Genomic DNA, 22,527 nt, shown 5'->3' on the forward strand with positions numbered 1-22,527 from the left:
AACGCAACTGACCAAACTTCACGACCTTCACGACCACGACGTTCACGACGTTCGCGTTTCTTGCTGTGTTTGCAGGGCGCAGGGCGCGCCACATGACAGAGCGAGCGAACAGAGCTTCGGTCAGTCGGTAAAATTAACCTCAGCGAAATTAAATTATCATCGCTAATTAATTTGATCGCGCGATTGCGCCACGAATATGTTAATTGTCGAATGAAAGAAGATCGACGGAATAATTGTTGGCAAAAAACATCATTAGAGATTTTTTAATTATATTTTAAATTGTTAACACGAATCAGATCGAGCAAGCGAGCTTCAGGATTAATTACGAAATATTAATACGATAATTATGATACGTAAATGTCTCTACAATCTTTATTACGTATTTGTGCGAAAATGGAGAACTGCAAGGTAAATTAGAAGTAATTTTTTCGTAGGGTTGTTATCGAAGAATGAGATTAAGAAAGTGCGATATTAGATAAATAGAAATATACAAATCAATGATGATTATCTTAATTAGAATTAGAGATAATAGTAGTAGAGATAATTAATGTAAAAACAATTTTCACGTATGATCGCTATCGAAATTTCGCTAGTGATATAAAAATCTTTGCATCACTAAAATAATATCTTACGTCACTTTTATCAATCGTTATCTTTCTATTGAAGTTTCGTATAAAAAAACTTGCCAATTTTATCTTATTTTTATTTCAAATAAAATCTGCAAGAATAAAAGTTTCTAGTGATATATTATCATTATAATATATCGTAATTTATTTAATTATATATAATTAATTCTAAGACACATGTTAACAATGTTTTTAATTATAGAAAATGTATGATTACCGAACTGTGCATTTAAATTGACAATGGTTTTTCTACATAACGCGATCAACACAATTGATAGCAAAGGATTTGGCCTTTTCTATTTCCTTACGTGCAATGGAATAAGGATCCTTCAAGCAACTGATAGCCTGCTCAACAACAACTTTAGATGCGAATTTAGCTTTAACTTTAGCGGAATTGGCCTCAGCTTTCAATTTTTTTAATGCATCTTTACTTATCTTAAGCTGTTTTCTTATACAGCTGTGCAACTTAAAAATGTCAATAATATTCGGATATTTTTTATAACACTCCGGAAAAATTTTGTCCAATTCTTCCATTTGTTTATATCCAGTCTATAAAAAAAAAAAAAAAATTAGATAATAGTTGGACAATTAACTATTCGATAAAGCATGAAATCAATGTGCAAATCGATTGCGGTAACCTACCTCAATAATACTCTTGATAAAACTTAGTTCGGTCTTAATAGATTGTTTTCCACATTCTTGACATTGCTGGGCACTATTATGTGATGCATAGTCGATACTATGAAAAACGCTCTGAATGGTATCATAGCAATGTCGAGCATCTTTACCCTTTGCTTCAGCGTTTTCCACTTTTTTCTAACGATAATAAAATCGACAGTTAATGAGTTATACTTTATTTATAACACTTTAATGTTAATTGTTGCGTTTTTTAATTATCAAGAGTATCGCAATTGACGAATTTTTATTTATAATTTGTCATAACTTAATAGTTTTACTTTGTTTTTAACCAATTAAACGTTAATTTAATTTATAAAAAGAACAAGCAAAACAAAATTTAATTAATACTTTTGTACATCTGAGAATCTGTCTTGTACAGTTTAACGATAAATCAGAGTAAATAATTACTTACACGTATTGTATTAAGTACTGTATTGGCATAATCACTGTGCTTTTTCTTTTGTTGCTGCCAGCTATTTATAATCGATTGGTCTACATCTTGTTGAGTATTATTGCGAGTACGCTGGACTTCCTCTATTGTACTTCCTACGGTCAATTTCGTTTTTCGAATTTGATTCAGCAAAATGTCCAAAATAGTCGCATTGGCCTAAGATTGAGAATAAAACAAGTATTTACAAATCGTTACTTGTTAGAAGAAATTTTGTTCGATTATTTGGAACCTGCAAATTTTTTCGACAGGTATTCTTTAACAATTTCTTATCACATTTACCCTATCTTTTTACAATGTATTTTTAATATTAAATTGGAAACTCTAAATTAATGTAAATCAAGTCACATTTGTTACGTTTCAGACGAAGAAAAAGACTTACGGTACAAAATATAATTAAAAGGCATAATACTGAAGCACTTTTCATATTTGCTTGTTATAAATCGCCGGAGAATCATACAAATAGACACAAGTAATCTACTAACTGATTAATATTTTTTTCACTCTTATATATTCGGCGTCTTAATGGAATTTAAAATCTTAATAGACTACCGACTGTTAGATTTTATCCGAGAGATAACATAATCCATTTACACGATGATAAGGAGCGATTAATCGTAAGCAATTATGAGAATTTGTTGGAAATAATCAAGCGATAAGTGGACAGTATTCGCGAGATGAGTAAGAAAATTAGTCTTATCAAACTGACTCAATAGATTAACGTAATTTATGTAATTATTCATTTGTTCTTACCATCTACGTATGATTGTCAGAATGGTATCTTCTGCAGTATCAATACGAACGCGCTCAACTTGCTGTGTAGTACTCTCCACGCTTGGTACCGCATTTTTCACTTGTAACTTTGCCTTTACCAAGTTTAGTAATGGAAAAGCATAAACCTAAGTGTAAAAAATAATTAAATTATACGGGAGAAAAATTATTAACTCGTTTTCGCATTTCCAGGGCTCTTTCTTATAAGAAAAAGATAAAAACTTACGGTACAAAGTACTGTTAGAAAACACAAGGGCAATGTCAATCTTCATCCTTGCTTATTATCACCTGGGAGTGGTTCTGCTGACACGAGAATTCAACCAACTGATAAATATTACATTAATTGTCTTTTTATATACAAGATATGAAAAAATTATACATTTCGACAAAGTTCAAAAAGTGACAGAGAGGGAGAAAACAAAAAGATAAGCAACTTGTTAATAATCAATGTTTAAGAATGTTTGATCTTGAAGATATAAAGTTAAAATTGTATAAAATATCTTCGTGACTTGAGTGGATATTTCACTACTGAACAGTGGTGTGTTCCAGTTTTTGAAAATCTAATTTATTGAGTATTGAATTAAAAAAAATTTGATTTTCGATCTTTAACCCTGAAAGTAATATCTAAAGATTAAGAGATTGCCGAACTTTCCATGTGGAATACGTCTCTTCTTATTTTTATGTGAATTGAACAATAGATTAAATAATCGGATTTCATTAAAAGATAACGGGTGTTAAAATTTTCTCTTAGAGATAAAACGCGGTTTATCAAATCTAATTTTACAATCATGTTACGCGAAACTTAAGCGAAATGAAGGTCAATCACAAGTGCTTTCTAAGGCGTAGCGTAGAAAAATGTATAATTACATTCAATGCTAAATATAATTCACAATAGACTTTATTTGATTATATTATATATCTTAACATACATACATACATAGATAAATATGTATATGTGTATGTATCAGGAAATACATAAAGCATGTAAAAAATATAATCGCCGCCATCGCAAAGGTGTATGCCAATGATTGGCTTAAATAAAATTAAATTAAAAAATCGTTGATGTGCGATGGAAAATGAAAGTAAATTACGAAGTCATAATATAATGAACATTGAATAAAATATACACCGTTCAGTCGCAATAATAAACTTAACCATCTATTTACTAGGATCACAGTTACACACGTATAATGATAATGTGTGTAGATTAATACATGTTTTCGGCTTTTTACTCGTCGAAGATGTATCCTCGCATTTGTACATCGCTCTAAAATAAATGGATGATTATAATATATATGAATAAATATAATATGTAAATGAACATAAATAAAATGTATAAAAAAAAAACTTTTGACTAGGTGACACCTCTCTTTCTATCTTTGATGGCGCCGCTAGCGATAATACTACTGTCGCATTTTATTAGAAACAAATTATTCTCGAATAAAAGTAACTTAATAAGCGCGTAATAATGCGTATTATATTATATATATATATGTATATGGCTTAAAAACAATTTTAATACACTGTACATCGTTTATGCTGTCTTGGGGTATTTAGATTATTTGAACTTTTTAACTTATTCTCTCTCGACTCCAATTCAGTTGTCCTCTTCACTCCGCTTTCGAAAGTGAAATTACAGCTGCTAGGTGGGACCTCGATTGTTATTGCGATCATGAAAGGTTGTTGAAAAAAGGGGCTAAGTTTGAACACTGCGTACACATGCTCGTGGTACTAAACCTCTTCGATCACCTTTCGCACACAATAACCACTTATTATCCACCTCTAATATTACTTTCAGTCTCTCTCCTTCCGCGAACGAGAGGTGGCCGGTGTCCGACGGTGCTCTATGAGTGAGAGTACGCACTTCTCTGCAATCGAGACGCACGAACTGTTATCGTACGGATCTAAAGAGAAAGATAGAAAAATAAAAGAGCTAAAATACAAAGCAGGAACAAAAGTAAACGCACGTCAAATAAAATCATATAATATAAAAAGAAATTATATTACATGTAATAGAGCTCGTATAAATAAATAATATTTGCAACAGATATAAAACTCTAAGAAAAAGATAAGATTCTAAAAAATTAGTACATGCTTATGAAATATTCATGCCTACTTGTGTGGTTGTTTCGAAACTGTTCTCGCAACGGTGGTAACAGTTGGCCGTGGTAAAGAAGTCGAAACAGCACGTCTGTGAGGCGAGATTAAATTCTTGTCATTCGACGTTACTCCGTGTGATTTGTATGGTAAGGAACTCGGACGTGCAGTGTGAGTTCGCGTCACACCTAGAGTATCTTGATCGACACGACTAGTACGGCGCGTCACATCTCTAGTTTTTGGATCTGTAGGTTTTTTCATAGTCGTCTTTGTTGTAGAAAGGCTAGTGGGTTTCTTTAAACCCGAAGATACTGATATGGGTGATTTTGATGATTTCGCGATAGCATTTGCCGCAACATTAGACTGCTTGACAGGTGATGTGAGTAACCTAGGTATCTTTGACTTCGCTAACGCTCCGTATGTCCGCACCGGCGAAGGAGGAGTAATTACGGCAGGTTGAGCCTTATTACCTTCTTTACAAATCATCAACTCCCATTTCTCCTGTAGCTTTTTGAATTTTGTTTCGGTAGAGAGACCATCATTCTCACTCGGTTTAGTATCAGGACTAAAAAGTTTAGATTGTGGCTGCTTGCTTACTTTTTTATTTGAAGGGGAATGTTCCAAACTGTCTGTGTAATCTTCGGAATCCTCAGAAGTTAATTTGTCCAATGCGTAAAACGTCTTCGGATTTATGGCACTAAAACGTTTTTTTGCATTCTGAAAATCGCCTTTATGCAAAATATTGCATTTATCATCCATGTTGTAAGCGATGCACGATCTTGGTCGTGTCTTTTTCGGACTAGGAACCATTCCACGGGATTCCGTTTGCTCATTTTCAAAATCTTTCACAGTCAAATCGGTGTTTCTAATGCTCATTACCTAAAAAAATTAATTAAATGAACATATACAATGGCGTAATTAAAAGAAATAATTCAATAAGTTTACTTACATTTACAGTATGATTAGTCATATTTCCAAAGCTGTTTTGCAATTGACGATACTGATAGAGCAAATCTAAGTGAAATGGACAGAATGCAAGTGGATTCAGGGTATACAACAACGAATCAACGATTTCTCGGACATTGGTATTAGCCAAAGCCGCGACGAATAAGCTATTGTTATTATAATGTTTCCGTAAAATTGATTCACGAGTGCATAAATATGCAAACCATGCATCCAGAGCTCTCAGGCTAAAAAAAAAACAATAAGAATTATTAAAAAATGTATACATATAAAAGAAAAACAAACAGTTTTCACTTACTTTAGCAAACCGAATACAAATGCGTGAAACTTTAACATTCCCTCTGTAATAACATCTTCGCCGTTAATTATCTGTACCAATTCATTTAATGTTTTCGTAAGGGGTCCTTGTTGAGAACTAGCTTCAACAACTTGCCAAACACTGTTAGTAATTGGTCCAAAGGTAGAATTTAAATGGGGTTTCAAACCCTCTGACATAATAGTATATAAAGCTGGGCATAAATTACTCAAACAGATTTGTGCGCATTCATTTCTTTCGTTATAATTTGGACGACTATGATTAAAATCAGCATTCCAATATTTTAATAAAAGATCCACCGCTTTATGTACAGATGATACCATTTCTAAAAAGAATACGCCACGTTATACATTTAAAAATACTTTAATTTAATAATTTAACTTGATAAATTTAGCATACTTTTTTTCTCTTCCAATCCAGTTAATCTTTCCTCAGCCACCTGATCGTGACTTTGTTCACTTATGACATTCACATTATTTAGCTGAAATAAATATTTTTACATATTCAATGCAATTAAATAAAAAAATTATTTGCGCTAAAATCAATATAGTAATGATTTACCTTAGTATCAAGATGCTTTTTTCTTTGGTGCATAGCAAAACTGACAGTTTTCTTTTGCGATTCTCCCAAATCAATATTTTTTACGAGTGGATCTTTATTCATTTTCAAAGCTAAAAACTTTCTTACATATGATCTCACTTTAACCTCATTATCAATATCCCCGTCACTGCTTTGTGACGAAATTGCACTACGTTTCAAATATTCTTCTAATTGCTTGATATCATCGTCGCTATGTTGGGAAATTTCCGATTCCGCGATATTCGCACTATTTGTAATATCGTTTAGTTTCTCTATAATAAATTATTAAACGTATTAAATGTGCGAATTAAAAACTTCTAAAAAACAGTATAAATACGAAATAATTAATTCTTACCTTTAAGATATCTCTCCGCTTCTGTTTCATCGACATCTTTTTCCGATTCAAGTGCTCTTTCGCGACATAATAACTGCAAATCATTGTTCATATAGTATGGCTCTTGTAAAGACATTCTCTTATTTATTTCCACGGATTGATCTTCCGATTGTTCGCCTACGTCTCCCATTTCAAACATGCTGTATCGCTTATTTCCAAGTACCTTGTTTTTACGCAAAATGCTTCTCGGCAACGGCGGTCGCGGCGGCACTCTGCCATTATGAAATTCAGCTTCACCTTCGCCTTGCGGTAATGATACGGATCGCTTTGGAAGCGATGGGCCGATTTGCCTCGCTTGATTAAGCCTTTGCATTTTCTTATCGTTGTTCAAACTTGCTTCTGAACTAGTACTGTCATAACGATATAAATATAACGGATTAATTGCATTATTCGACAACGGCTGCTGATTTGCTGATGAATCGGTTAAAATAGTTGACGAGCCTCTATACCCGGAAGATGGTTGAGTTGCGATGCTGCTTGTTGATGAAATATTATTCGGTATAACTTCGCTAATTGGTCGTGGCTTATGACGCATTGGCGGGGACAGACAAAATAATGGCCGTTTAACTTCCTCATTGATATTGATGTATCTTGATACTTCCGGAACATCGTGCAAAATCTTTTTATATTCATGCGGCAGAAGAAAGGCCAATGACTCCCAATCTTTTATGTGTCCGAATCCGCGTTGTCGTAAAGCATCGATATCGATATTGCCACTTGAACGACCGGTACGCTTATATTCCATCTTATCTTTATCAAATGGATGTGGTTTTAGCGCGATATTATCCATTTTGGTATCATTAATTTTAAGAAACGATAAATCGGGTAATGTATAATTCGGATATACAACGTAAACCGGCTTTTTGTTAACTGTTGTTTCTTTCAAGAGAGGACCAAATTTTTCTTTCATTGCGGTATAAATAAACGATGTTTGAACCGCATTGTCTTCCATTTCTACACTTGCTTGTGTTCCCATTGATCGACAAATCGCATATTTTTTTTCCATCAAACCAGCGACCCATCTGTTTTTTTGTTCAAAGAAATTGTTGACATCGATGCTCTGTTGAGTATTCGCGCAATCCTCTGACTTAGACATACTTTCTGAAAGTGCTTCCACTGATGCGGATGAAGCCATTTCGACATTATCGTCTTTGTTCTGTATTACACACTTCAAAACATTTAAGCTATCTCTTTGATTTTCCATATTGCAATTATTAGTCATATCACGCTTGATCCAATTTATAGAAAAATCATTTTCGAGGACGCGACGATCGCAGGTGTTATTTTGACCGTCTTGCCGTTGTACCTGAGTATTTGTGTTAGTCGCACTGTCACTACTGCTGTTGCTAGTGGGCCAGCCACTATTGTCACTAATAGAATCCGATTGATCGAAAGTAAGACTCATTCCTTCTACGCTCATGCTCTTTTGTTTCATAAACAGTCTGACAAGGCTCAAATTTTGTAACTTTTTTGTACCAGTATTTTCGCCATTGTCCGAACTTTCTGCATTTGTTGAACGACTCATTGCTGATCCGAAACTATGAAGTCGTTGCATATGATTGCTTGATTCGGCAGAATCAACCTATAAAAATAAAATTTATATTAGAAAAAATAATAAAAATCCAATAAAAAAAAATTTATATTATAAAAACCAGTAAACGATTAATTATACAAGTCGCATAAGCGTATTTGTTTTTACTTACACTAGAATTAAGAGGTATACCAATATGTTGAAATTCACGAACGCGAGACAGGTCCGGCAAGCTATGGCTTCGTTTATTTATCCCACCAAGCGTTAAATTAGCAGTACATTGCGATATATCTGGTACCATGTTATTATTACCAGAAGGATGACGAGTTATTACTTTATTCATAGAGGAATGTTTCAAATTACTCCATGTTGTATAAATTTTCGAGTCTGAACAAGCCATTGGTAAATCTAGCATTTCTTTCATATCTTTTGCTTTTTCGTAAAATACATCTGGTGACTCATACGTCTTGTGTTTATCTGAAAATAACATTGAGCTGAGTAATTGAAAGAAGCAAAGAGAAAAAAAGAAAGAATTGGTATACTAATTTATCGCCAATATGTTACCATGGTTTTCAAAATCTTGAGAGCCATCTGAATACATAGTCATGCTGCCCTCAAAAGCGATTGTATAATTGTTTTTATTATTTGTCTGACAAGTGAGCAGCATATCTTCACAATCCAATGAATCTACGCTATAACTACCACCTGGTGGTAACATTGGAGTCTCTTTCACTGGAGAAAACAGCAATGATGACTTGCATATGGATATTGTATCAGTAGTGGACTCTTCTCCCTTTAAATAATAATAAAAATTTAATAATTAAACTATAATATACAAATAACACATAAATAAAACTATGTATGTAAATTTGTTCATTTTTATAATTTACTTCTACATAATACTGTAAAAAGATTTTCAATTTGCATAAACATAAATGTATGAAAGTATACATGCAAGATGTGTATAAAACAAATGTTAGTAATAACTAATGAATAATATTGTTAATACTACTGATTAATTTGTAAATGTATAGGGAACACTGTTAACAGTAATTGGATTTGTGTTTTCATCAGCCATTTGTCATACCTGGCTACTGGTATGAGGGCTGATGGAGGAAGTGATGTCAAGCTTTTCCATGACAGATCCAGATATACTGGCATACTGTTCCCTTTGATAGTTAAACTGTGGTGATAATGGAACATATACCAGACTTAGAATATTATTAAAAAAAAACTTTAAAATAAATTAATGTGAAAGTGTGCAAAAACAGATTTCTAGTTCAATATAAAGTTTTGTGTAAATTGCTGCAATGCAACATAAATGTGAAATTATAAAATTTGTGATATACATTCAATGTTTGTCAGTTTACATTTGGCTTAGATGACAAATTTGCAATAACAGAAATTAATTTAATTTAAGATATATTATGTATTTACCTCAGATTGTTGAACTTCTGTGCACATGACAGGCAGTGCTGTTAGAAGGGTATGAATATCCGCCGTACGAAAACTCTCCATGTCAACTTCTGCCAAATTAGCATCCAAATTACGAGCGAGATCTTCATAGTAACCCAGATCCTTGGGAGTATAAGATGCAGAAAGTGATGAAAGGACACTGGGATGGATATGTAGTCCTCCATCTCTATACCTAAAAATTAATTAAAGTTAAAATACAAGGCATAATACATTAAAGCTCTTCCTAAAATAGATAAAAATAATTAAATTATTTACCCATAATCAATAAACCATTGATATTCGACATTATCTTGAACAAACTCGGAACCGATCAAATCTTGCTGAATAGAATCTGTCGCTGGGTTAGAATTGCAATCGGATCCCGGAGTCTGTGGTTCTTCCATCACTGTTACGCCTTCTCCTGCAATGAAGAAGATACCGAGTGATTGCACAGCAAGCAGAGTACGTGCTTACATGCCCGTTGATTCGCTTCCTGTATAAAATAATTATGAATCTAATGAAATAAATCGCGACGAGTGAAGGAGCGACGAAACCTGACGGAGGCACATTTGCGCTGTGACTTACGGAGGTCGGTCACGTCGAAGCTCTCAATACCATCGGCGGTACGGTACAAGCATGCGGAGGCGTTCACGTCCGTAATAGGATCGAACCCTTCGTTAGCTCGCGTCATAAAAGTCGTGAAAATATTCGACTCGTGCATCGCAATTTTCTAATCCGAATGTCGTTCGGCGCACTCGCGCCCACTTCGCCGCATCTCCTCGCCGAATTGGAACGCGCGGTCTCGCACATACGAACGATCGACGTATCTAATTGCGAATAATTTCCTATTATTACGATTCTATCACTCTCTCCGGGTGAATTCGTGAATTTCACCCTGTACTCGCTCTCTCTCTTTCTCTCTCTCTCTCTCTCTCTCCCTCGTCCGTCGTCGCGAAACGATGGCGCGGTAAAGCCACTAATGATTGCGTTTGCGAACGCGAATTCAAACAATTCGCATTTACGATTAGACGACGGACATTCTTCCCCCTGATTGGCTGGTGGGTAGTTAATTGTAGCCCGGAATACTTGAATAGATTGTCACTTGTTGTAATAAGCCTGCAAAATGCAATCGGGAACAATCGGGAACGAGGACATGGTCAGACGTGGCTACGAAGAAAGGTTTAGGTGAGCAAACGTCGAATATACGGTCTCTGCTACAGCTGCGAAGCAGCGTTTAGGTTTAATGACTAATTAGCACAGCTGGAGGAAGCGTATAAATTGGTCGCGCGCCTGGGATACATCTAATGGCGTCCTTACGTTTTTGCGAGATGTATCTGATATTGTCGTAGGTTTGCCGATGGTTGGGCGACGGGCTTCTGTACCGCTTGCATCGGCCACATCGCCTATACCGCCTATTGCAAGTGGGTGGCGGCATCGGCCGCGCCGTGGGACTCGTCCGGCCCACGGAGATCTCTGCTATCTTCATGACGATGCACAGCAACAGCACTAACATCATTCGTCAACGAGTACGTCAGCTCCCGTTCGCGTCCCCGGCCGCCCGCTATACCATAATAGCGTCGGTGCTTGCAACTCGATCGCCAACGCAATTCAATAAGAATGCAGCAACGCGATATCGCGTTAAAAGTCTGCTGTGATAACGCGAGCTAACCGCCCGCGCGATCTCGAAGCGCCCTGATAAGTATCCGGTACTAGTTTATGTTTTTCATAGATTTCTCACTTCCTGAACATTATTAGTTGTTACAATTAGTTTTAAATGTTTATTGAGTCTCTATCTCGTCTTTCTTTTACAGCTCTTTGTATATTCGATTGGAGAAATGGTCACATCGCATTTTAGAAAGAATGATTGACATCTTTAACTAAGTCGGATAACGTAATAATCAAGAGGAAGCACACATGACGGAATGATTCATCTGAAACAGCAGTATCCGCCGGTATCCTCACAATGACATAGTAATTAAGATCGTTAATTATAGTCGCGGTTAGAGTTAAAGTTCACGTTTAAAATCTCCGTTTATCTACGTCTCCAAATATCAACCGAAAGGAGAAACTGCAACTTGAATGCACGTGCGATTGATAATTTCAGATCTAATTATCTGCAAGATTGAACAAGATTATACGAGAGAGAACTCAGGCTCGAATAGGAAGTTCCAGTTATACTAATCGATCGTAATTAGTTGCGAATGACCTCGCGATGAATTTTCGTGCATTTGACCGTATTTGAGCGATTAGCAACATTTAGCACGAAAACTTGTCAAACTAAGTAATGTAAATTCTTTTTTGAACCAAAGTTGCTTAAACTACAAGATCGAGATAGTTTAAGATTAAGTAATTGTCGTACCAGATAAAAACCTAGTAGAAAAAAGTAAAACCGCACTCTAAATAATACAGACGACTGATCATTCTGAAACGTCATTCGCGCGTGCACAAAAAGTCTTCAAGGTCTGCGAAGCACCCTGCCACTCCCGAAAAGCTTTATCCGTCGTCGTTCGTCCGATTGGATGATAACTTGAAGAAATCTCGATCTGACGCGTTGAACGCGACGGCAATCTCGAGCACAATCGGCACTTCTCACCAGGGTAACCCGTCCGTGATCTTTTTCAACTACGAATTTCTCGTTAAGCGATCAGTCGAATATTTTTTTTTCACTACGTCCCGAAAATTCCGCGCGATCGGCCAAGATTATTTTTCCACGACAGGCCCTGAATCAGACTGTTCTCTTTCTCTCTCTCGCGTGTCCCGCATCTCGCGGGAGAGCGTTTGCACACGGCACCACACGACGCCGGACTCTAATCTCTATTAATAAATGCCTGCACCGCCTCTCATATGTATAGGGCAGTGCAGGCGAGAGCGAGAAGTAAAAAGAGGACAGAAGAGCCGGGATGCGAAGAGAGCGATCCTACTCCGAGGGCTCGGCTTCGTGCGAACGTAATAATCGCGCGAATCCGAGTTCGTGATGCGTTACAACTCGCGACGAGCTCAAGCTTGCGATAGCATCCGCTCGAATTAACATCTACATCTATTTGCCGAGCAACTTATATATGCAAAGTTTAAAACCGACGATTAATGCCCACTTTCATCAATGTGGATTAACTGTAATCTCGATTTCATCTACTTTCTATTCATTTTTAGTTCTAACAATTGAAAAAAGATGAAAATCGAATCAAACTGATATTGTAGATATTGTATATGATAGAATCAACCTGAATCGGGGTAGGACACCGTTATGTAACTTCGCGAAAAAGGTACATAGGTCGAAAATGACCTTTTGCTATATTTTATTAAAAACCGCTGATGGAAAGTATCAGCGGTAAGTTAGGTCGCGCGTTTTAATCTGATGTAGCATGTTCCCGATCTTACAGAAACGCCTACTGCACGCGACATCGCGTTCAACGTGCACTCCGAACTTGCAAAAAGACACGCAACTCGAAAAGCTCCTTCGATTTGTGTATCAAAAATGCGATACAAGAAAATCTGGCTTTACTCGATCGCTTCGTATCTCGAATGTCCACTTTTTGTTAAAATATCACGTTTTCAAAAATAGAATCTTGGCGCATGTTGATAAATAAGAGAATCTGACTTACTAATTCGGTTTCCGTCGCTACAGATTTCCATCACCAGTCAGTAACACCTACAAAAGTCGTTTGTTTAATTCACACTTGCCACAAAGAGAAAGAAAAACTTATTCAAGTTTTAGATTAATCGAAATAGTTTTGCTCGCACGTTAATTTCACTCTTGCTTTAATTATTCAATAATAATAAATTATTGTATTAATATAAAATTATTTTAACAGGAAAGAAACATCAAATGGTGAATACTGCATTATGAAAAGAAGTACAAACCTTGGCTTTGCTGGATTGATAAGACCCAAGCCGTGAGTTCTTGGATGTGATAGAAACGCTTTCAAACGACTTGATTCAACAATAATCGACGTGCAAGATATTTTGCGTCACAAGCTTCCATAATTCCGTCCGGTACATTAGCCACGTGGATGACGTTAATGATGACGCTGCATGACAATGGAAACATAGTCATTGAAGTTATTAAAGCCTAGGTAAGACTTAGAAATTAAGATTAAAATTGATAACTAGATTTATCACTGTAAATTGATTTAATTGTTAAAACTAATTTCATTACACTGTTACAGTGAAATGTCAAGCACGGATGGTCGATGGGAAGAACCGGCGTCGCCGCCGATTTTACCTACATCTATAAACCGAATTTTGGAGCGTTCAGAATTAATTAACATACAACAATAGACGTCCGTTTTTTATCAGGTAAGTTTCTATTGAGTATAAAATCTTTAGAAATAAGATATGAAACATTGGTAATTTTTAATTGACACATTTTACATTTTAAAACCTAAAATTTTAAACTCAATTTGAAATAGAAATGTGGAAACGTATGCGATTTTGTAACGATTGGAAAGGTTTATAATTAGACATTAGAGTAGGCAGAAAATCATTATGATTTATACCCGAGTAATTACTGCATTCAATTTACATAGCATTAAGTTAAAATTTATACAAATCAACATCCAGTTTTCATGTTTAGAATCGTCTACAAAGAAATCGATACATTATTTATAGCGGAGCAAAAAGCCCGACTACTAACGGGAACCAAATCTTTATTGATATTTTTGCAACAAATAATATGTCGTAAAATTTTTTGATGTGTCAAAATGTGTCAAAGGTATAACTGACTACACGAGGAATTTGTTCATTACCGGTTTAAAGAGTATCTCCTCTTCATTGATTATTATAGAGTACTTTCGAGGTCAATGACGTATTACGCTTGTACATCTCGATGATTTCTTCAATGGCCGGCGAGGTAGAAAGAGTAGAATAATTTCATACGCAAAAACACGAAACTTGCGGCCGTAAGGGTTTTCACGTACGAAAAAGTTGCGAATTCGCGAAAAAAGACGCGAAGGTGAACGCAGAAACGCCCAGAAACGCTCGCGTCGTCTCGCCTCACCTCGCGACGAAACTAGTCGATATCAGGAGCAACTATATACTCACATTCATGTCGAAGGTAGCAGCTGATAGTTATCGCACAACCGATGCCTATATTAATTAAGACATCGCGGCGAAGGCTCGTTCAATCTTTCATTAAGATGTAGCAACGTCACCACTAATAACAATGTTGCACGTTATTGGCCGATTATCGAATTTCGGGACGAGACACACTTTCGTAAATGTATATTCTGAGTCACTGAAATCGAAGTCGAACCCCTCCCTTGTCGCGACAACCCTCGTGCAACTGCAAATGCGCATGTCTCCACGAAAGGGGGATGATCTCTCTTTTTTTTCTTCGAGTTTTTTTCTCCTTCGTGTACCTTCGAACACGAAGACGATTGTCTATCAAAAATTTATGAGTCGGATTTTCTCGTCTACGGTTTAAGAAATATTAACTATATCAAATATAAAAAACACATCCAAATAAAAAAACCTCTCTAGTCTGAAATACTTACGAGCTTTTAAAATCGTTATTGATTTCTTAGAAATACATCCTAGAGAAGTTGGAACTTATTTAACATAGATATGAAGTAAAGATTATCAGATTATCACTTTATTTTCATGATAAAATGTTTAGTTAACTAAAGATACAATGTCACGTTGTACTTCTACGTGTAGCTCGTAGTTTCAATTGTATATATAGTTTAAAAAAAATCATAAGCAAAACCACACGATTTCTTTGGCACAATCGCATGAATTATTTTTTTAACTACAGAACATTTTTTGTTTTATCTTATAGTTCTGTTGAACAGATGTACACGAGACAGATATACAAGATATATTTATAAAAAAATATAAATTTTTTATAATTGTGTGTAATCAATGCACAAGCACAATACTTGAAGACAATACTACAACTTCATAGAAAAATAATCTACTTACACTAAGTACGTTGAAATATCAAACTTTACATAATTCTTATTATATATGAGCTCTACAATCTTTATTGCCTACACTCTCTTTTTTGTTAGATGTCTTTTTGTGATTCAATTAATTATATATACAACAGTTTAGTAACTTTCTTAGCTGTGCTATAACACGACGAGAGCAATAAACCAGTCATTGAGGTATAGATTTGGCATTACAAATTAGGAAATATTCATGTACAATAACCATATTTTTTATATGTATTAAAATTATTGTACGCTAGGTATATAAAAATTGCAATAGCATTTTAATCGTTGAAAAATCTTTATGCCCGATACTTACATTTGTATAAACTTTCATAATTACCTAAAATGATAGTATATATGATGAATAGATCGAGAGATATGATTAGAATATCAAGACTTTCGTTACATCGAAGAAGTAGCTAGAAGCTCGTTCTTGGATAAGATTTCGAGGTAGAGATAAGGCAGATGTGATTGAGCTAATTGATCGTTAGTAATGTCCGCAAAAACTGGACATAACATACAAGGAACATTACTAAGGAATGCATAATGTCGAATATTCCCAAAAATATTAGATTAGAAAATGTCTTCCTTGACGAGAGCTATTATTGTGACAAATAAATTATATGATCAAGTTCTCTTAACGTCTAAATGCGAGAAATAAATTAATTTAGTAACAAAAATATATACTTTTACGAGTTTAAACGTACCGTCTATTTTTTGGCGTTTTACGACACCTTCGTCTTCCAAAAATTGCAATAATACAAATAATTACTATCGCGATGAGAACTGCACTTATAGCCCATACCGCTTTACTAGTATTAATCTTTGGTGTGTTATTTTCCATATCATTCGAAATATCGGGCATCGGCGATGATGATACGGTGAAAGAAACTTGCGTTGACGAGTTCATCCCAGGTTTGTCTTCCTTATATATGGATGATTTAGATTCCAAAGACTTTTCTACTTTTGATTGCATATTTTTATTCGTTTTGTTCAATGTCGCTTTTGGAGTTATCCTGCGTGCCGTAGTTGCGGGTGTAGTCGTAGTGGGAGTATTAATTTCCCGCAAAATATGTTTCTCTAATTCTTCAAGTTCTTTATCCGCCCTAGCGCCAGACTGATACTTGAAATTTTCTTCATTTTCTTCGATAAATTCTTCCAGTGGTGTAAAATACGTAATAAGCGCGTCCGCAGATATATCGTCTATGTCAAGAAATTCATTTAAAACGTCTTGCCACTCGCGAGCTCCACTATGTTGAATCATTTTTCTGTATAAACATACATATATAATAATAGATATACATATATAACTTTTCTAAAAATGCATGTAGAACGTATACATTATTTTTATTTTAAATCAACTTACATTATTTTGCTGACTATTAACTTTCCATCAATTTCATCGTATCTGACTTCGGTTGATTCCATATTATATTCGTATAATTGAAAAGATAATATCGTGCCAAGAATTTTGCTGCATTAATAAAATAGTTTTCATTACTTTTACTGCAATAACTATGTATTTCAACACACTAGTATACTTACGGAAGATATGGTCTATTTTGAAGAATATAGATATCATCCATGAAAGTAGGATTATCCACATTGGTAGAAAAGACGCCTTCGTACTCTTTCCTAACGTACATAATTAAGACTTTCAATACTACTTATCGTTATATAAACTATATCATTTTCTAAAAAAAAAAATTTTTTATACCTATACTCCCACCAAGATGCTATTAAATCTGCTGGATCTGTGATATTTTTTTGAATTGCATTTAATCTCCATAAATCGGCCGAGTAATAATATGCTAATCGTGGAAGTACATTCAGAGCAGTTATCATCAAAGACACGATCATTCGTTGGTCATTATTAGTGCTGTTCATTAAATAAGTATGATTGAGCCATGCAGGACTTCCCGATAGGATCCCAAATAATATTGATATACTTTCTTCTAATCCTGTAGAATCAAATGTTTTTATGCATTTATTGTCGAGTTATTTTGATATTTTGCCACGATTAATGTGAATGTTCGACAAATCCAAAATGCTTTTCCTTACCCGAATATCTGTTGACTGTATCGAGAACGGGAATATTTTCTACTATCATTTGATTAAATAGTACTTTCCCAACATCTTCGTGCGCCGTTAAAAAACTGCTCATTGTGGCTTTGGAGCAAGTAGAGACTCTAAAATAATATTTTAATTTAGCAATACGTAATTAAATTATGAAACATTAAACACTAGGCAGATTACAAGTGTTCGAAATGATAAATAATACATACCTCATTATACCATCTCGACAAAATTTTAACAATCTAGATGGGCATCGTTGATTAAACTCGCTCTTATCCCAAAATTCCGCTTGTGGAACTCGTTTCAACAATGTTGAGCCCAAACTGGATGCAATTTTGTACAAAGCTTTTCCTGCATATTTCTAGATAATAGAAAATTTTAGATGTTATAGAAATATGACTGTAATTTAAAAGCTTATTATAGCGTAGCATGAAACAACATTCGGTACCTTTTTCCAAAGATTTTTTTTGAGATCGTAGATTAACTCTGAGTAGGGCAATACATCTGATGATATATCCGTCCAATCGTATCCTTGTAAGCTACCTTTCGAATAAAATCATAAAATTTAAGAATGAAAGTAAAATACAAAATTGATCAAATTACCAATTAGCTATTTTTATATACTGCTGTCTTACCAAGTAAATAAACCGGAACTGTATCATTTATAGTAACGTTATACTTTTGAGCCAAATTTGTACTGATAAATTTTACTATCTTTTTATGAAGATTATTAATTCGACTCCATTGACCGATGATTTTATCATATCCGCCAGAATATCCTGACAACATCTCCCAATATTCTTTAACATCATCCATTCCTGTAATTAAATATTTGAATGTTACGCTGATTTAAAGTTTAATATATACCCTATTTTAATTAACATTTTGTATACAAATTATCTTCATAGTATTTTTTTTTTATGCTAACCATTTTGTTCCGCGGCTTTGACAAGGAGTGGCAAATTGTTTGAATAGTTTGTCACCAATGGTATAAATTGGCGATACCAAGTATCCCAAGCAGATTGCTTATCTTTTAGATTTCCATTATGAGAGAGCAAATATTCCACACCTAAAATCATATAATTACAAATTAACCGTCGTATTAATTTTTTATAGTGGGGAATTATAAAATATTACATTTTGAATCTTTATTACAATACGATTAATAAAAAATATACCTTCCCGCGAATAATTCTGCGATTTATTCGTGTGACTGATAATTGATCGTTGTAATTCCACAATGCCAGCAAAATGAATGAGCTATATGTAAAATAGTCATAATATAATTTAAAGTTTAAAAATATTATTAATTTGAATCTAAAAGAGCTTCTTACTTGGTTCCAATCTTCATTTTTTAACAATGTATCACCAGGTTTTTTAATCATGTCATATTTATATTGAAGAGATGGTTCCAATTGTTCTTCTGTATTCTTTATTTTATTTATTACTTCGATTTTTTGTGCTTTCGTAAATTCTGTATAATTATATTGCTGTACTTCCTAAATGACGAGACAAATGTTTTTGTTTCATTTATAGAAAAGCAAATATCCATTAACAAGATAAAAATGTGAATATATTTACCCATAATGATAACGTATTATTGGAAGGTGAAACGATAAATGACCACTGAACGTTGGCAATGTTGTAACACGTATCTTCATAATCTAATGCGATTAATTCGAAGAAAGCTTTAGCTTCGTCTTTCGGAAAAGCTTCTTTATGTGGGGCAGTGGTTACGCAGACAATAAGATTAAACGCGATCCAATTCCATTTCGATAACATCTTTTTAGCCTGTAAAATAAAATATTTAGGTTTTTATTTAATATTTTAAATTCTAAATTGACCATAATGAAGATTACAGTAAAAACGTCAAATACAAAAGTGCAGCATCAATTTGTTGATTAAAAGCTTTCAGAATATATTTAACATGATAAATTATGTAGGTGAAAAATTCACTAAGAAAATTTCTAAGACTTGTATCATTCTAAATGAAGTATAGGAAAAACATTAATTTTGATCACGTTTCTATGTTAATTTGAAATGCATCTCGTTATTAATTCCTTTCAGTGATCACGTAAAACATTGCATCAACTATTTAGAGAACTTGTACGTTATGACCAAATACTTGCAATATCATTATCAAACATTACGCGGCAAACGGATTAGTCATCTGTACCGTTATTAATCATGACAACTCGTTCGATGTGCGTAAAAGTTTATGAAAATTAAAAACGTTAAATACTGTAATTTGTGATTTTTTAAATATTTAGATGAAGATCTTTCGATAAAACGATAATTTGAATAAATTACATGTTTCGAAGTATAAATTGTTACGAAACTCTAACGTCACAGATTTAAATTACATTAAATGATACTACAAACAAAAAATAAAAAATACTGAGAGATAAAAAAAAAAGCGATGAATCAGATAATACTTAATCGACAAGCACGTAAGAAAGATAAGCTGATCTTTGCAGAGAGAAAAAAAGAGAAAGATAACAAATTACAAAGAGTATGCTTGTTACTTCCGTCTTAAAGTAATTTACTTAAAATTATTTCGTAACAACGATGTTGTTTAATTGTAAATGTAAATAGATATGACAAGTTTTATCACAGCATATACGAAAGTGTTATAGCCTGTTGGAACGAATTCTTTACAGCATATTTTATAGCATGTAAGAGAAACAGTTTACTTGAACTTGAAAAGGGATAAGTCATTGCAAGAAATTTTTTATAACTGCTCTGTCACAATTTGAAACGTCTGAATAACATTTCAATTTAATGGTGCTTGTTGAGAAATTTTAAACAACGTGAAAGCAAGCTATATAAATGTTTTATAAGCGAATAATGAGTGAAAAAAATAAACATTTAAATACTCTTTTTACCGAGTCAATGAAACGGGCAAATTCCTGAATGTGGTTTAAAGGGAGAGAGAAAGAAAGAGAGATAAAATGAGGAATAAAATTTATCATATAATATGCGCATGCTTGATTCATCGTATTACTGATTGCAAGATATATTTCTGTCTTGGCCAAGCTATGTCGCGAGGGTAACAAGACGCGGTCTAGGATTGCTTGTAATCGATCATGAGACCACCACACTTGATCGCGACAATTTTTTTTGTTTAAATATCTGGAGCATTTCCTGTTTGTGCAAAATGAAATTAGATTGCAAACGCTAAAGTAAAAAAAAAAAAAAAAAAATGAATACCTACGTACAAATTTATAAATATTTTATAAAAACGTCTGAAAGAATATTCAAATTTTTCAAATAGATTTATTCGGTTCCTTTCCTTTTTCTCTTTCGAAAACCTTTCAAAGGTTAACCTTTACACAAATTTCTATCTTGAATAATTCAAAAGGTTAAAACTAGACATTTCTTTATTTTTTTTTTTTTTCCTTTCACATTTACGTTTGGAAAAAAAAAAGAAAAGAAATAATTCGGCTGTCAAGCAACTTTAGCTTTTACTTAGTTCGACTAGACGTATTGTTTTTATAAAATATAATTTAATGAACGTTTTCCTGTTTGCTGGCAAATTGAAATTTCCATTTATAAATTGTGTCAACTACAGTGGAATGCCAAAACAACATTCGTCCTCAGTCAGTAGTATTCGTCACGTATTATTAATTTTCGTCATAAAAATGTTATACCTAGCGTAAACACATTTCAAGGATTTTTGAAAAGTGACACAAGATGTAAGCAAAGTGATAATATATCTTTAAAGGTATACAACATTATTGCAATGAATGCAAATATAATTCAACAAATTCCAACTGCGCATGAAATATTCAATCGTTGATGAAATATGTTTCTGAAAACAGAATGAAAAGGTATTAACTGCATGAAAAGAAAAGAATATTATTTTGCAATAGCGTGTTTCTTAATGTGTGCTTGTGAATTAGAGGAAAAAATGTTTGTGTTCAAAGTTTTAGGTGACAATAAAGAAGCGGAAAAAAAAATGCAACGAAAAGAAGAAGAAAAGAAGAAGAAAAGAAATGTAAATGAAGCAAGTGGACTACCTTTTATAGCCGAGCTTTGTGGCGCTGAACTTCTCGCGTATTCGATGGCGAAGCGTGTGCACGGCGGGCACAAGAAAGCTGATTGAAATCACAGAGGAAAGAATGAACCGACGATTGTCCGACACGCCGGACTGTCTCACGGTGGTCAAAGTACGTTGAGCGATTAGTCGAGGAGGAGGGTCCACCGATCAGCGGACCCGTGACGTTTAATAGGCCGGCGGTGCGTGCGGTGCGTGCGGCGAGATGCCTTCGTGCTTCAAGTCCACTCCGACGACGTTTCTGACGCACGACGCACGTTGTCGCGTAAATGACTGACTGACTGACTGCCAAGTGCGACCGCGATCGATTGGAATTCTTTCGCATCACGCCACTATTTTCAACGTCAGTGCATGACGAGGCGTATCTCGCTGGCCTCGACGTAGGGTCGCGTGCGTGCGTGAGTGCATGCGTGCGTGCGTGCCTACCTGCGGCTCTACCTTAATATCCACCTGCGTGCGTCGTCTTCGTTACTCCGATTCGGTTCCTTTTGATTGTATATACATATATTGTAAGCGGTGCGGCTCAGCTCGCTCACTGAGCTCTTGCTCCTTTCGTTCGCGCCACTCGGACTATTATTTTTGGCGGACCACACGCACCTACCCGGG

The 22,527-nt window shown here is 34.6% G+C and overlaps 2 protein-coding genes and 1 long non-coding RNA gene across 11 annotated transcripts; 1 reads left to right on the forward strand and 2 right to left on the reverse strand.

Moving 5' to 3' along the window:
• Positions 1–62: 62 nt before the first annotated feature.
• On the forward strand, positions 63–4,334 carry LOC139108791 (uncharacterized). The gene is made up of 4 exons (XR_011546719.1): positions 63–408; positions 829–2,003; positions 2,117–2,369; positions 2,716–4,334. It is a non-coding gene; the product is annotated as an uncharacterized lncRNA (long non-coding RNA).
• Positions 1,717–13,852, reverse strand: LOC139108778 (putative leucine-rich repeat-containing protein DDB_G0290503). 7 transcript variants are annotated; one of them, XM_070667327.1, is made up of 16 exons: positions 13,720–13,852; positions 13,461–13,507; positions 10,135–10,279; positions 9,841–10,051; positions 9,491–9,586; positions 8,968–9,196; positions 8,576–8,880; positions 6,834–8,454; positions 6,461–6,750; positions 6,299–6,380; positions 5,882–6,224; positions 5,570–5,810; positions 4,640–5,499; positions 2,750–4,391; positions 2,506–2,651; positions 1,717–1,911 (listed from the first exon to the last, which is right to left on the reverse strand). In XM_070667327.1, the coding sequence occupies exons 2-14, from the start codon at positions 13,489–13,491 to the stop codon at positions 4,220–4,222; spliced, it is 4,626 nt and encodes a 1,541-aa protein (XP_070523428.1). In that variant the 5' UTR covers positions 13,492–13,507; positions 13,720–13,852; the 3' UTR covers positions 1,717–1,911; positions 2,506–2,651; positions 2,750–4,219. The 7 variants fall into 7 exon arrangements, with proteins under 7 accessions (XP_070523428.1, XP_070523426.1, XP_070523423.1 ...); XM_070667325.1 differs by lacking the exons at positions 13,461–13,507; positions 13,720–13,852 and adding an exon at positions 11,176–11,374 and having other exon boundaries at positions 4,640–5,121; positions 5,218–5,499; XM_070667322.1 differs by lacking the exons at positions 13,461–13,507; positions 13,720–13,852 and adding an exon at positions 11,176–11,374 and having other exon boundaries at positions 4,640–5,127; positions 5,218–5,499.
• A 1,574-nt stretch (positions 13,853–15,426) lies between these two features.
• On the reverse strand, positions 15,427–22,482 carry LOC139108780 (angiotensin-converting enzyme). Of its 3 annotated transcripts, none has more exons than XM_070667332.1 (13): positions 22,360–22,482; positions 19,446–19,655; positions 19,199–19,363; positions 19,043–19,124; positions 18,793–18,933; positions 18,500–18,682; positions 18,313–18,407; positions 18,074–18,225; positions 17,850–17,977; positions 17,506–17,749; positions 17,334–17,423; positions 17,155–17,262; positions 15,427–17,056 (listed from the first exon to the last, which is right to left on the reverse strand). In XM_070667332.1, the coding sequence occupies exons 2-13, from the start codon at positions 19,644–19,646 to the stop codon at positions 16,486–16,488; spliced, it is 2,160 nt and encodes a 719-aa protein (XP_070523433.1). In that variant the 5' UTR covers positions 19,647–19,655; positions 22,360–22,482; the 3' UTR covers positions 15,427–16,485. The 3 variants fall into 3 exon arrangements, with proteins under 3 accessions (XP_070523433.1, XP_070523432.1, XP_070523431.1); XM_070667331.1 differs by having other exon boundaries at positions 22,348–22,448; XM_070667330.1 differs by lacking the exon at positions 22,360–22,482 and adding an exon at positions 21,884–22,025.
• Positions 22,483–22,527: the final 45 nt, after the last annotated feature.

Source organism: Cardiocondyla obscurior, linkage group LG16, assembly GCF_019399895.1.
Source record: "Cardiocondyla obscurior isolate alpha-2009 linkage group LG16, Cobs3.1, whole genome shotgun sequence".
In the NCBI taxonomy this organism is placed as follows: Eukaryota; Metazoa; Arthropoda; class Insecta; order Hymenoptera; family Formicidae; genus Cardiocondyla; species Cardiocondyla obscurior.

What these genes read in the sequence shown, in the direction of transcription:
- LOC139108778 (XM_070667320.1), bottom strand. Translation starts at nt 11,374, where the DNA reads ATGATGTTAGTGCTGTTGCTGTGCATCGTCATGAAGATAGCAGAGATC. An exon ending in TGGATTGGAAGAGAAAAAAA is followed by an intron (nt 6,225 to 6,298) that starts GTATGCTAAATT and finishes TATTCTTTTTAG; the next exon opens with AAATGGTATCATCTGTACAT. An exon ending in TTTGTATTCGGTTTGCTAAA is followed by an intron (nt 5,811 to 5,881) that starts GTAAGTGAAAAC and finishes TTTTTTTTTTAG; the next exon opens with CCTGAGAGCTCTGGATGCAT.
- LOC139108780 (XM_070667332.1), bottom strand. Translation starts at nt 19,646, where the DNA reads ATGTTATCGAAATGGAATTGGATCGCGTTTAATCTTATTGTCTGCGTA. An exon ending in ATAATACGTTATCATTATGG is followed by an intron (nt 19,364 to 19,445) that starts GTAAATATATTC and finishes CTCGTCATTTAG; the next exon opens with GAAGTACAGCAATATAATTA. An exon ending in AGTTCCGGTTTATTTACTTG is followed by an intron (nt 18,408 to 18,499) that starts GTAAGACAGCAG and finishes TTTATTCGAAAG; the next exon opens with GTAGCTTACAAGGATACGAT.